The sequence below is a fragment of the Sarcophilus harrisii genome, chromosome 4, assembly GCF_902635505.1.
Source record: "Sarcophilus harrisii chromosome 4, mSarHar1.11, whole genome shotgun sequence".
Taxonomy (NCBI): domain Eukaryota; kingdom Metazoa; phylum Chordata; class Mammalia; order Dasyuromorphia; family Dasyuridae; genus Sarcophilus; species Sarcophilus harrisii.
Window position 1 is genome coordinate 140,256,066 of NC_045429.1, and position 13,806 is coordinate 140,269,871.

Here is a 13,806-nt window from a genome sequence, read left to right on the forward strand (position 1 = left end):
CAACAAATGAGCAATCAGGAAAAATAAAGTCAGTATTTGTTAATTGGATTTAGATCTATCAATACACTTTAGTAACCTATAATGACAAAGAGACACATCAAATTGCATGGGGTAGAAGTGAATGAGAATAGTAATCATAAACAGAGGAATTTTAATGTAACAAAAGGGAATTATTCAAAAGATCACTAAAACTATGTGTATTTTTTTTTACTTCTAGATAGAATTTTTTAAAAATCAACTTAATTATTTCTTACTGTTTCATTTATTCATTCAGTAATTTTTTAACAAAATATATTAAATACTTATTTTGTATAAAGTTAATTTCTTTTTTCTAGGAAATTTATTTTTAATACCCATTACTTTATAAATAATTTTGAGAGAGAAAAATCAGAGGAAAAGGGAAAAAGCATGGGAGAAATAATAATAAAAAAAAAAAAAAACAGAAAAAAGGAAGTGAACGTAACATGTGTTGATTTATATTTAGTCTCCTTAGTTCTTTTTCTGGATGCAGAAGGCATTTTCTGTCCAAAGTCTATTGGGATTGCTTTGGATCACTGAACCACTGAGAAGAACCAAGTCTTTCATAGTTGATCATTGCACATTCTTGCTGCAATGTGTGCAATGTATTCCTGATTCTGCTTGTTTTGCTCATCATCAGTTCATGTAAATCTTTTCAGGACTTTCTAAAATCAGGTTGTTCATTTTTTTATATAAAAAATAGTATTTTATTTGTGGAAATATTGTGAATTCCATTGTGGAAACAATGGAATTGCACATGTTCAATTTATATTGGATTACTTTCTAACTGGAGGAAGGAATGGGGGAAGGGAAGGCAAAAATTAAAACACAGAGTTTTGTAGGGGTGAATGTAAAAAATTATCCATGTGTATATTTTGAAAATAAAAAGCTTTAGTTAAAAAAAGATAATTAATATTCCATTATCTTCATATACCACATCTTGTTCATCCATTCCCCAATTGATGGGCATCTATTCATTTTCCAATTGTTTGTTACCACGAAAAGAGCTGCACAAACATTTTTGCACATATGGGTTCTTTTCTCTCCTTTATAATTTCCTTGGGATAAATTCTGTTTGGCACTGCTGGGTCAAAGGGTGTACAAGATTTTTTAGATTTTTGGCCATAGTTTCAAATTATTCTCTACATGGTGGATCATTTCACAATTCCATCAACAATGCATTAACATCCTACTTTCTCACATCCCTTCCAACGTTTATCATTATCTTTTCTTGTCATTATAACCAATCTGAGAGATGTGAGGTGGTACCTAAGGGTTGTTTTAATTTGCATTTTTCTAATCAATAGTTATTTAGAGCATTTTTCATATAATTATAGATTGCTTTAATTTCATTATCTGAAAATTGTCTGTTCATATCCTTTGATCTTTGTATTTTTTTTCATTAATTTCCTTGATATTCTTCACCTTTTGTTCTTCCAGATGAATTTTGTTATTATTTTTTCTAGTTCTATAAAATTTAGGTAGCATTGTCATTTTTATTGTATTAGCTCATCCTACCCCTGAGCAATTCATATTTTCCCAATTGTTTAGATCTGATTTTATTTGTGTGAGAAGTGTTTTGTTATTGTTTTCATACAGTTCTTGGATTTGTCTTGGCAGGTAGACACCCCCCCCCCAAGTATTTTATTTTATTATAAAGTTAATTGCTGGGCTAGATAGTGAATTTACATAAAGCATATCTATGTTCTCAGAGAGATTATACTCTATGAAATAGTTTTTAAAAGAGAAATTATAGTAGCTTTACAATGACAGTGTAGAAGACTTTGACTTCTTAATTCTTATAGTTTAATCAAAAAATGATTTCATTTTGATTATTTTTCAGGCAGCTGCACATTTAGAAGAATATAATGAGATGTTGGAATATATAATGAAGTGGGTAGAAAAAGCTAAGGTCCTGGTACATGGAAATATTGCTTGGACTTCCGCCAATCAGCTTCGAGAACAATTCATTTCTTATCAGGTAACTTTGAGCATTAGTTTTCATATATTACCTGAAAAGATAAATTGATACACAGTTGCCTTATTACATCAAATACTATAGGGACTTGGTGTGAAAGCATTTCCAACTGATTAGTAAAAAAAAGAGGCTGTGGCACTTTTAGATAAATCATTTTAACTTCTTGGTGCTTGAGGCAAATTTCTAGTGCCGTAAGTAGCAGAATGAATTGTTGGGGAAATTAGCTCAACTGGAATTCTCTATGAAATCACAGGCCCTTTCTTTATCCTTATTCATGGGTTATATCCACTAATCATCAGAGTGATTTATTTTTAATAAAAAGTTCTATCCTAGTGATAAATATATCCTTTTCTATGTTCAAAGTTTGTTCTCAACAACAACAAAAAATCATTTAGGGATTTACTTCCTACTTAATCCAATTGTAACTTTTGGATCTATTTTTTCATCCGTTTGACATCTAGAAAGTTTGAAAAACTGAATTTATTACCATAGATAATTTCATTTCAGACCATGCTAGAGGAGTCTGGAGAAATTCACATTGATCTGGAGGCAATGAAAGAAAAGACTGAATATCTGAGCAGTGTTTATTGTACAGAAGGCATGTCTCAGCAAGTGTCAGAATTGGGACGAGAGACAGAGGGGTTACGGCAACTTATTAGATCACGTTTGCAGATTCTACAAGATGCTGCAAAGGTAAATGAAGGCTCCATCATTCCAGTAGTCATTAGTTTACAGTCAACTCAATATTCAACTCTGACAAGATGTCTCTTTCTTGGTTGTCTAACTTTTATGAAACTTTAATCTTTGAAACACTTATAATTTATATTGTGGTTCCTCTTTTGGTTTTCTAGGATATGAAAAAATTTGAAGCTGAAATAAAAATCTTACAAGCTGCTCTTGAGCAAGCTCAAAAAACTCTTACTTCTCCAGAGTTAGGACGTTTAAGTCTGAAAGAACAGCTTTCTCATCGACAGGTAAAAAAAAAAAAAAAAAAATTAAGAAGTAGTTTAATATGTAGTTCTAATTGTATATAGGTTACTTTGAAATTTTTTTATCTTGGGAATAAAACCTTATGAGCTACATATCTATTCCATGAAGAATTTTTTTTTTAAGGAAATGAGAGAATATTATTTTTCTTCAGGAATTTTTAACTTTTAAATGATTTCTTAATGTTTTCTTTTTTATTTGTTTGTTTTCTGACAAGAGTCTGATACATGTTAGAATTTTTATTTGTTTAGTTTTGTTTGCTTGTTTTTTGTTGTATAATTATTTTATAGATATCTAAGGCCTGGGATTTGGGTTTATAATATAAAGATGCCTTGGTAATAAAGAGAGATTGGATCTTTGAAGTCAAAATTCATCCAAGCGAAATACCTAAAATTTGGGAGCCCTAAAATAGGGCTTTCAGCTAACTTCTCAGCACAGTTAGATATGCTAGATGGACTGGCATTTGGTATTTTGGAGGGTAAGTAAAAGAAACAAACATAGAAATAAAAAATAAGTAGTAGTTTAATGAAAAAGTCATAGTGGTTCTTTACAGATTGCAAGTAATTCATATAAAGAATTCATTAAATGGGGGCAGCTCAGTGGCACAGTGGCTAGAGCATCAGCCTTAGACTCTGGAGGACCTGAGGTGAAATCTGACTTCAGACACTTGACTATTACTAGCTGTGTAACTGAGGACATGTCATTTAATCTTATTTTCCTCACTCCTTACCCCTACAAAAACAAAAAGAATTCTTTAAACCATTGGAGATGTATTGATTTATGTGCTTTAATGATCCATATTAATGCTATTTAATGATTATCTGGATATTACTGGACAGTTTAGACTAATTTAAGGATACAAATTTAGAGTAATCTAATTAAATGAACTGTCTGGAGTTCAATTTTTTTTTTAAAAAAAATGTATGACTATAGATTGCAATTATCATAGAAAGCTAAATTTATTTTTTTTCTATTAAAAGCGAAATTCCATTTAATTTTAGAAAATATGACCTTCCTAGACAACAAGTAATGAAACTATGATTTCATTCACTTTTTATCTGATGAATTAATCTCCTTTTACCATAATTAAGCTTGTTTACAATTTAAATTTTTATTCACAACTAAATAAAACATATGCTTTATTTCCAGCATCTGCTATCTGAAATGGAATCACTGAAGCCAAAGGTGGAAGCTATGCAAATTTGTCAGAGTGCTCTAAGAATCCCTGAAGAAGTAGTCACTAACTTGCCTATATGCCACATGGCACTCAGACTCCAGGAAGAAGCCAGCCGTTTGCAACACACAGCCATCCAGCAGTGCAACATAATGCAGGCAAGTGTCAGATGTGTGTGTGAGGAGGTTTCTGTAATAAACTTTAGATTGATATAGAACAATGGTTTTCTTAGAGCCATGCACTCTCATCAATCAAAATACACCCATAATGTTCGATTTATCAGACTGTCATGTCAAATATAAAGATTAAGCTTTGAATTAATCCCCAATCATTTGGGCCAGTTGAAATAAGCTAGGAAAAGTATTGGAATAAATAATATAAAAATTGAAAATTTCTGATGCTTATATAAACAAGGACATGAAAAAGTTAATTTTGTGTGGCATTATCTCAGTCAAAATATCTTAAAAATAATACTGAAACAGATATACTTCTGTGCAGCATATATTCTTCAACTTGTTAAAATATTACTAAGCTTTATTATTTATTTTATTGCTAGTTTCTATGCAAAATATGTGTAAATCTCATTTTGATTCTTCACCAACTTATGCACAAGTCCTCTTCAAAGAACAAAAACATAATCTTACTCTGGCATATTTTCCATTACACTCCTTTTTCTGCCTTCTCTGTTTTTCTAATTATTACTTTCATAATCAATCAAGCAAGTAATTAACAAGAATTTTTTGAGCACATGCTATGTGCAGGTTGATACAAAGAAAAAGAGAAAATAGTTTATGCCTTCAAGAAACATACATTCTAATGAGAGAGGTAACATATGTGTAAATGTGTATGTGTGGAAAGACATTTATAAGACATATATAATGTTTTACATGCATGTATGCAAATACACACACACACATCCATACATACACATTCCTATCCTTTGAAACTCAAAAGGTTTTTTTTTTTTAATAAATGCAAAAATACTTGACATGTAATTGAAAAAATATTATGAATCAGAAGGGGCATAATAAATTTTGCTTAGCACTTCTAAGAAAATTGATTTATGATTTTGGACAAATTATAATTTGTCCGAAGCAAGCATAGGCTTGCCCTACTCATGGTCTTTTCTAGAGACACGCTCAATAAACAAAGTATGTCAAGCAAAGGACAACTATTTATTTTCTTCAACATAAAAGAAATACTTATGGCACAAATATTTAAATCAAATACTATAATCTATCAGTCATATTACATTCTCATACATTCATTCTTTTTTATTGTAGTAAGTTTATTTTTTTAATATACATTGATTTATGAATCATGTTGGAAGAAGAAAATCAGAAAAAATGGGAAAAACCATGGGAGAAATTAAGAAAAAAAAAGACAACAGAAAAAAGCAGTGAAGCTAGCATGTGTTGATTTATATTTAGTCTCCTTAGTTCTTTTTCTGAATGCAGATGGCATTTTCTTTCCAAAGTCTATTTGGATTGCTTTGGATCACTGAGTCACTGAGAAGAACCAAGTTTTTCATAGTTGATCATTGCATATTCTTGCTGTTATTGTATACAATATTTTCCCGCTTCTGCTTGTTTTGCTCAATATCAGTTCATGTAATCTTTTCAGGCCTATCTAAAATCATCTTGTTCAATATTTATATAGAACAATAATATTCCATTATCTTCATGTACCACAACTTGTTCAACCATTCCCCAATTGATGGGCATCTGTTCATTTCCCAGTACAAAAGAGCTGATACAAACATTTTTTCATATGTGGATCCTCCCTCCCACCTTTATAATTTCCCAGTAATGGTACTGCTGGGTCAAAGGATATGCATAGTTTTATAGCCCTTTGGGAATAGTTCCAGATTGCTTTGGATGGATGGTTGGATCATATTACAACCCCATCAATAATGCATTAGTGTCCCAGTTTTCCCACATCCCCTCCAACATTCATTACTATCTTTTCCTGTCATCTTAGCCAATCTGAGAGGTATTAGGTGTTACCTCAGAATTGTTTTAATTTGCATTTCCCTAATCACTTGTGATTTAGAGCATTTTTTCATATAATCATAGATGGCTTTAATTTCATCACCTGAAAATTGTTCATATCTTTTGACTATCAATTGGGGATCATATATTCATTCTTAAAAATAATTAAAACATGCAACACTTTGTGAAAGAGATGAACAAGCATTTCATTTTCATCTCTGATCTATTCTGTTCAATCAGATTATTAAAAGTCCACAGGGTCCATAACTTTTGTCAAGCCAGGGTATGACTTGGGCTCATTAGCCTATCATATATATATATATATATATATATATATATATATTTCTCCCTGTAGTCTATTATTTAATGATGTTTCATTGTTTATAACTTCATTTTATATAGTAATTAGAAAAATACAACTTTTTTTTCTATAGGAAGCAGTAGTGCAGTATGAACAATATGAACAAGAAATGAAGCATCTACAACAACTAATAGAAGGGGCTCATAGAGAGATTCAAGATAAGCCAGTGGCCACCAGTAATATCCAAGAGCTACAAGCCCAGATTTCTCGTCATGAGGTAAAAACAGCAATGAAATTCAAACTTATACAATATACTACTTTTTTCTTAAAATCTTTTTTTTAACTATTTTTCTGAGTTATTTTATAATAGAACAGAAAGCATGGATGACAATGCCTGGAATCTGAAATTAATTAGAATAAACAAATATATCTAAAATATATTTTACATTTTTAAGCCACCACTTATTTCCTCTATAGTATTTCCGAATTACCATATTTGCATGCAAAAATAAAATGTCTGCAAGTATGAAAAACATAAGAAGTAATGTTTGGAACTTGCAAACTTACCAATTTTAATTTAATGTAAGAAAAACTCCCTAACAATTCAAGGTGTCTAAAAGTATTATGGATTACCTGGACAGGTAGAGATATAGTGAGGGTTTTTCCTCCCTAGAGATATTTAAGCAGAATCTTCTAGTCAAGAATATTGTATTAGAGGGTTTTTTATGTATTAATTGAACTAATTTTTCTCTGAGATGCTTTCTTACTACTACTATTATTATTAACTTTATATATTGCTTACTATACTATCTTGAGCATTATACTAACTAATCTATTCTTATCTCATTTGATCTTCATACCAATAATGAGAAGTAGATTCTTTTATTATCCCCATTTTACAAGTAAGGAAGTTGTAGACAAATAGAGGTTATTAGTTACCCAGGGTCACCTAGTTAGTAAGTGTCTCAGATCAGATTCTGTGACTCTTGATCTATAATATAGTCTTGATTGGTAGATACATGAATTTCTTTGATAAACATTGTTTAATCCAATTTGTAAGATGTTTATTTTTTTTACTTAGTGGTCTTCAAATGGTTTTTTAAAAGATTTTTAAAATTAATGAACATGTGTTACATATATCTATTCTCTTATATACATTACATATATGTATGTGTTAGATTTAAAGTATTTCCTACTTTAAATAAGGTTGCAGTGTCCCATTGTAGCAATGAAACGTGACTCTAAATTCTTGAATTTATGCCAATGGAACCTGAGTTCTGCTAGGAGCTATGAAGATAGCAAGGTTTCAAGTTCAATTTTGTAAATAGATTTTATCTGCTATCCTAGCTTTCAACCTAGGATCAACCTAGCTAACTTCGCATGATGAGTCTGTCTTTATTAATAAAACAGGTGAAATTAAAAACTAATTTCATTATTAAACAGATGTTCTACATTTGCAATTTTTGTGAAAGGAAAGGGGGCTTAGGATAGACACCAAGCACTTTGTTATAAGACTATAAGCAAGCATTCATTAAATTGATTAAATTTCTAATATGATATCTTTGTCCAACAATCAATGCTCAAAGTAAAACCAAAAAATATAAAGAAATTAAAGCTAAATGGAAAAAGAGTCCTCATTCTCCATTGGGAGTTGAAAAATACATTGGCATAATTTCATTGGTTCCATGGTGTCTCCAAAGTCAACAAAAAAACCATCATTTTATGAGATATTCACTTCCCTTTTTAAATCACCTATTTTAGGCATATAAACAAGTATATTGTTAAGATTATTGCAGCTTATGTGCATCATCTATTTTAGAGGATGAAGAAGTAGAAAAAGTCTGACAAAATACTATAAACTAAGTTTATATAGATCTATTACTTTGTCATTTTAATGTGAAAATGGGCATCAAAATGGTTAGCAAATATATATATTCCCCATGTAGATATGCATATGTGAAAATAAAATTCAGAATCAAGAAATTTTTAAAAGTCAAATTTAGATTTCTATCAACTGGGGAATGGGTAAACTGATTGTTATACATAAACACAATGGAATATTATTGCATCATAAGGCACAATGCATCCAAAGAATTCAGAAAAGAATGGGAGACTAGAACTGAAGTAGAGAGAAATTATTAGAATTGGAGACCTGGAAAGGGGGAATAACTTTTCTAATATAAACAAGAAAAAAAAAACTACATTGTGCAATTATAGTGAACAACTGATCCTAGAGAAAAATTGAGAAATATAAACTTCTCTCTTTTTGAAGTGGTAGAGTTATAGGGGTGAAATGTGGTATATTTAATGGATTTGTTGAATTAGGTGAACTTAAGAAATTGTTATTTTGCTTTTTTATTTTTTTCCTAAAGTAGTGTTATGGAATCTGTAGCTATATATTTACTGGGTAGAGGAAGGAAGAGAAACATATTTTAAAATGAAAATAATATTAAAACAGGGAATAATAAAATGTTTTCAAAAAAGAAAGTGATCAGAAACCTAACATTATTGCACCATAGATATATGATTCTAGAAAGAGAGGACATTTAAGGTACTGTTGAATTCTAGCAATAAAATTTGTCTTGCTTACTCCTCAATTTCCAATTCCCCTTATCCTCAGATCTAATTAGGGAAGAAAAATTAAGTTGAAGGGGAGATGGGAAGAAGTAATGGAAAGAAGAAAGGTACCTGTATAAGGGCAGCTAATAAGGAGTCTTGAGAGAGTTCAGCAATGAGCAAGTAAAAAGCTCAGGACCTTAATAAAATGGTGGTTCCAGAGAAAGATTCACCAATGAAGAAAGCATTGTGATGGTTTCTCAGGGTGGTGATTTGGCAAGCAAGGCATCCAGATAAATTCTAGGTATGAATGCAATTCATAAATACTTTGTTCAAGAAGAAATTGAGAAGTATCTCGCATACACATACATGCACGTATGCATGTGCATGCACACATTCATGCATGCACACTCACGCACACAGATACATAAAATAGCTTTAAACTTATCTTAATTAGTGAGAAGTTACTATTTACTAATGTTCATCATTTCTGAAATTGGTTCTCCCCAATTCAGTTAGATCACTAATTAATTAGAGAAAAGATCAAAATCAATTCTAAGATTAAGAGAGACAATAAGGATATGTCACCACCAAAGATTATATCAACTTCAAGGTGACCTGATTAATCAAGCTGTGGACTCCCCATGTGAAAAATGGACAAAATTAAAGTCCTTGACTCTAATTATCACCATTTTTAGAAAATCTTTACTCATGTAATTTGTGTACTCAAAACAAACCAGACTTTACTTCAGGTATCAAATATTTAACCTATTTTTTTTTAACAAAGCAATTACATACACACACAGAAGATATATGTATATGTGTGTCTATATAAATATATACAGATATGTATGCAGAGCTATGTGTCTGTGTGTGTATTAATGCATATGTGTATAGTGGTACAGTGGATCAGTATTGGGCTTGGAATAGTGAAGTATTGGAATCAGAAAGACTCATTTTGTGGATTCAAGTCTGGCCTCACAAAATTATCAGCTATATGACCATGGGCAAGTCATTTAACTCTGCTTTCCTTATTACTTTATTAAAAATAAGCTGAAGAAGGAAATGGCAAATCACTTTTGTATCTTTTCCAAGAAAACTCTAAATAGGGTCATGAAGTCAGACATGACTGAAACAACTGAAGAACAATGAATATGTATCTATCTGTGCATCTACGTATATATAATATATATATATGTAATCTTCATCTCATGCGTACACATGTATATATATTTAAGTATCCATCTTTCTATGTATGTAAGCAGTTTAATGTTCATTTGAATTAGAAAAAATATAGGTGGATTTTGTGTGTGGAATGGTGCTGCGATTTCATTACTTAAGCTGCTTTCTACTTTTATAAATCCATCTTTTTAACACTATTCTTTTTCCATTAATATCATATGACGGTAGATAATTCTGTGACCCCAGAGTAATAAACATTATAGGTAATTAAAAATATAATGCAAAGGTGTTTATATTGGAGATAGGGAAACTCTGTCACCTAATAAGTAATTTTGCAAAAGAAGAGGCATAAAATATGTTATCAATGACATATATATGTGTGAAGAAAAAAATGAAAGTGGTTGATTATATAGTGAAAGTGATTTATAATTACTTATAAGGGAATGTATACATTGATTAGATCAAAGATCCAATAAAGTATTAAAAATCCACATAAAATTTCTGTTGAAAATAAAGTTTAGTTATGAATTTTTTTCTGTATCAAGGAGAGTTTTATTTAAATATAAATGTTATAGAAACTAATAAAAATATTTTTCAACCAATGGAACTATAATCCCATTGCTTTCTCTTTTCTATAAAACAAAAGCTTTTAGAAAACTGAATCATATTAGTAATGATATTATGATGATTAGAATCATATTACTAATTAGTAAATTAATTAGAACTTTAATATTGATAATACTGTCATCATATTCTGCCCTATATATCATTTAGTTATATTTGAATATCAATTAGCTATGTTCTAAAGGCTCATAACAAACTTTGCTGTAGAGTATTAAATATTTTTTTATCCAGAGTAAATCTCAAAGTGATCATTTACTAAATTGCAGAAGTGTTGGAGTACACAGGCAAAAAATTTGCAGATTAGTGGAGTAATGAGGAAATAAAAGTATTACTCAAGTAATATGGACATTACTAAAGACGTTTTAAATTGTGAATTTAATAAATCATGTTTTAAATGATCATTTTAACTAAGAATTTTATAGAAATAGTTTCTATCACCTTATAAAATTAACTCCTTCATGTAATTTCTAGTTAACATTTCTTAGTCACTGACATTATCAATGAATTTCATTGGTAATAGTACATATGTCAATATCATTATAGAATTCATCAGTATGCTAAATTACCTGAGGTATAAATGAATGGGGAGGGGGGGACAGAAAGCATTAGTTAAAGCTTTGTTGTTGTTGATCATGTGTTCAACTTTACCTGATCCCATGGATTATTTGTTCATGAAGTCTTCTTGGTAAAGATACTAGAGTGGTTTGTCCTTTCTTTCTCCTGTATATTCCCATTTTACAGATGAGGAATCAAGGCAAACAAGTATGAAGTAACTTGCCTAGATACATCACATAGCTTCTAAATATCTGAGGCCAGATATGAATTCAAGTCTTCCTTATCCCAAGCCTAGTACTTAAATATTATTAAACATATACTATGTGTCAAGTACTCAGATACAAATTGTAAAGCAAAGCTTCAAAGAACTTATATTCCTGTGGAGAAAAACAAAAGGGAGCAGGATAGAGTATTATCCTCTTAGAAGTTACAAGATGATGAGTAGGAGGCAATTTCAGAAGTAAATTGACATGCCCCATATTGTAATAATGGCATAGCTAATTTGGTCATCTGAATTGTTCCAAAGCAAACAGAGGAGACCACTAGGACAAAAGTTTCTCAACATGTACTACTAAACTATTGGGAATGACTTTAGAGGAGGTAGAGACTCAGAGGAGCAAATGAGGGAGTTATAATGAATACATTTTCATTTCTTAGATAACACTGGTGATAGTAATTCAGTTGTGTCTGACTTTGAGGCTCAATTTCAGGCTTCTTAACAAAGGTACCCAAGTGTTCTGTTATTTCCTTCTCTAACTCATTTTACATATAAGGAAATTAAGACAGACAGGATTGATATGCCCAGTCATACAGTGTATATGTGTCTGACACCAAATTTCAATTCAGATCTTTTTTATTCCAGATGTGGAGCTCTATCCAGATTTAGATATTATTATAAACCTATAAAATGAGACCATTAAATCTGAAATACTGTCAGCTATCAGTAACTTCAAGAAAGAAAGAAATATATGTTTTGAGATATGCAGAATAAGATAACAAGAAGAAAATTGTCAACAATCAATAAGCATTTATTAAACACACACAAATATGAGGCAAAATACTAGACAAAAACAAAACAATATAAATGTAAAATTATCCTTTGTCCTCAAGAAATCACAGTCAAATGTAGAGATAACAGGTTCAACACTATGTACCAACAAGAAATATACAGGATAAATTGGAGGCACTTTCATAGGGAAGGTATTAGCCATATAGGAACCAGGAAAGGCTTCCTGCAAAAGCTGAGCTAAAGGAAAGCAGAGAAACAAAGAGGAGAGATGAAAAGAGAGAATTCCAGATATGGGGATTAGCCAGTGAAAAAGTATGGAGTCAGGAGATTATGTGTCTTGTGTGGGAAGTAGGAAGGAGTCATGTGTCATTAAATCATAGAGTGTGAAGAGTAAAGATGTAAGAAGCCTGGAAAGGAAGAAGTGGCTCAGGTTATAAAGAACTTTAAAAGGCAGAGGATTTTATTTTGATGCTAGAGGTAATAGGGAACCACTAGAGTAATTGAATGGAGGAAAGGGAAGATGACATGATAAGATCTGTGCTTTAAGAAGATCAATTTGACAAGTGAATGGACTCAGTGGAGAGAGAATTGCAGCAAGGGGAATATTGCTATTATAATATTCCTAGCGTGAGAATGTTGTGATAGTTGAATCAACAGGACTTGGCAATAGATCAGACATGGGAAGAGAGAGAAAGAGATTAAGGGCAGAGAGAGGAGGATAGAAAGAGGGGGAAGAGAGGGAAGGGGAAAGAGGTGAGGAGAGGAAGAGAGAGGGGGGAGAGATGGGAGAATGAGAGTGGAGAGTGACTGAGTGACTGGTAGACTTGAAAGTAATAAAGCAGTCAGGAAAAGAGGAGGGTTTGGGGCAAAATATGAGTTCAATTTTGAACATATTGAGTTTAAGATGTCTTTGGGACTTTGAGTTTGAAATAATCATGAAGCATTTGGAGGTTCAAGACTGGAATGGATTAGATAAATAGTCCTAAAAATCATTAGCATGGAGAAGATAATTGAAAAGCTGATATAATCAAGCAAAATAGTGAAGAAGAAAAGAGGACTAAGGTCAGATATCTACCATAAACAGGTCTGATCTCAATGAAGATTCAGCAAAGTATTCTTACAAGGAGCAGTAAGACAGAAAGTGAATCAGGAGATTGCAGTATCATGAAAAGCTAGAAAGAAAAGGGTATCAAAGACAAGAGAGTGGTCTAATATATCAGAAGAAGGAAAAGGATTGAGAGAAGGGAAGAAGGAAAAACATTTATTAAGCATCTGCTGTGTGCCTGATAGTGTGTTAAGTGATTTGAAAATATTAACTCATTTATTTCAATTTTACATTGAGAAAACGAAAGGAAAAATTTCAGTGACCTGCTTGGGGGTGTCTGAGTACGGATTTAAACTTGGCTCTTTTTGACTCCAGACCCAGAACTC

The 13,806-nt window shown here is 31.2% G+C and overlaps 1 protein-coding gene across 22 annotated transcripts in view; it reads left to right on the forward strand.

Moving 5' to 3' along the window:
• Positions 1 to 13,806, forward strand: part of SYNE1 (spectrin repeat containing nuclear envelope protein 1) — a 567,155-nt gene that overhangs the window by 390,639 nt on the left and 162,710 nt on the right. For all 22 annotated transcript variants that reach the window (XM_031937596.1, XM_031937595.1, XM_031937611.1 and 19 more), the window contains 5 exons: positions 1,862 to 1,999; positions 2,504 to 2,689; positions 2,848 to 2,970; positions 4,133 to 4,315; positions 6,583 to 6,726. In XM_031937596.1, the coding sequence (XP_031793456.1) occupies positions 1,862 to 1,999; positions 2,504 to 2,689; positions 2,848 to 2,970; positions 4,133 to 4,315; positions 6,583 to 6,726 (774 nt within the window). The remainder of the gene's footprint in view (positions 1 to 1,861; positions 2,000 to 2,503; positions 2,690 to 2,847; positions 2,971 to 4,132; positions 4,316 to 6,582; positions 6,727 to 13,806) is intronic.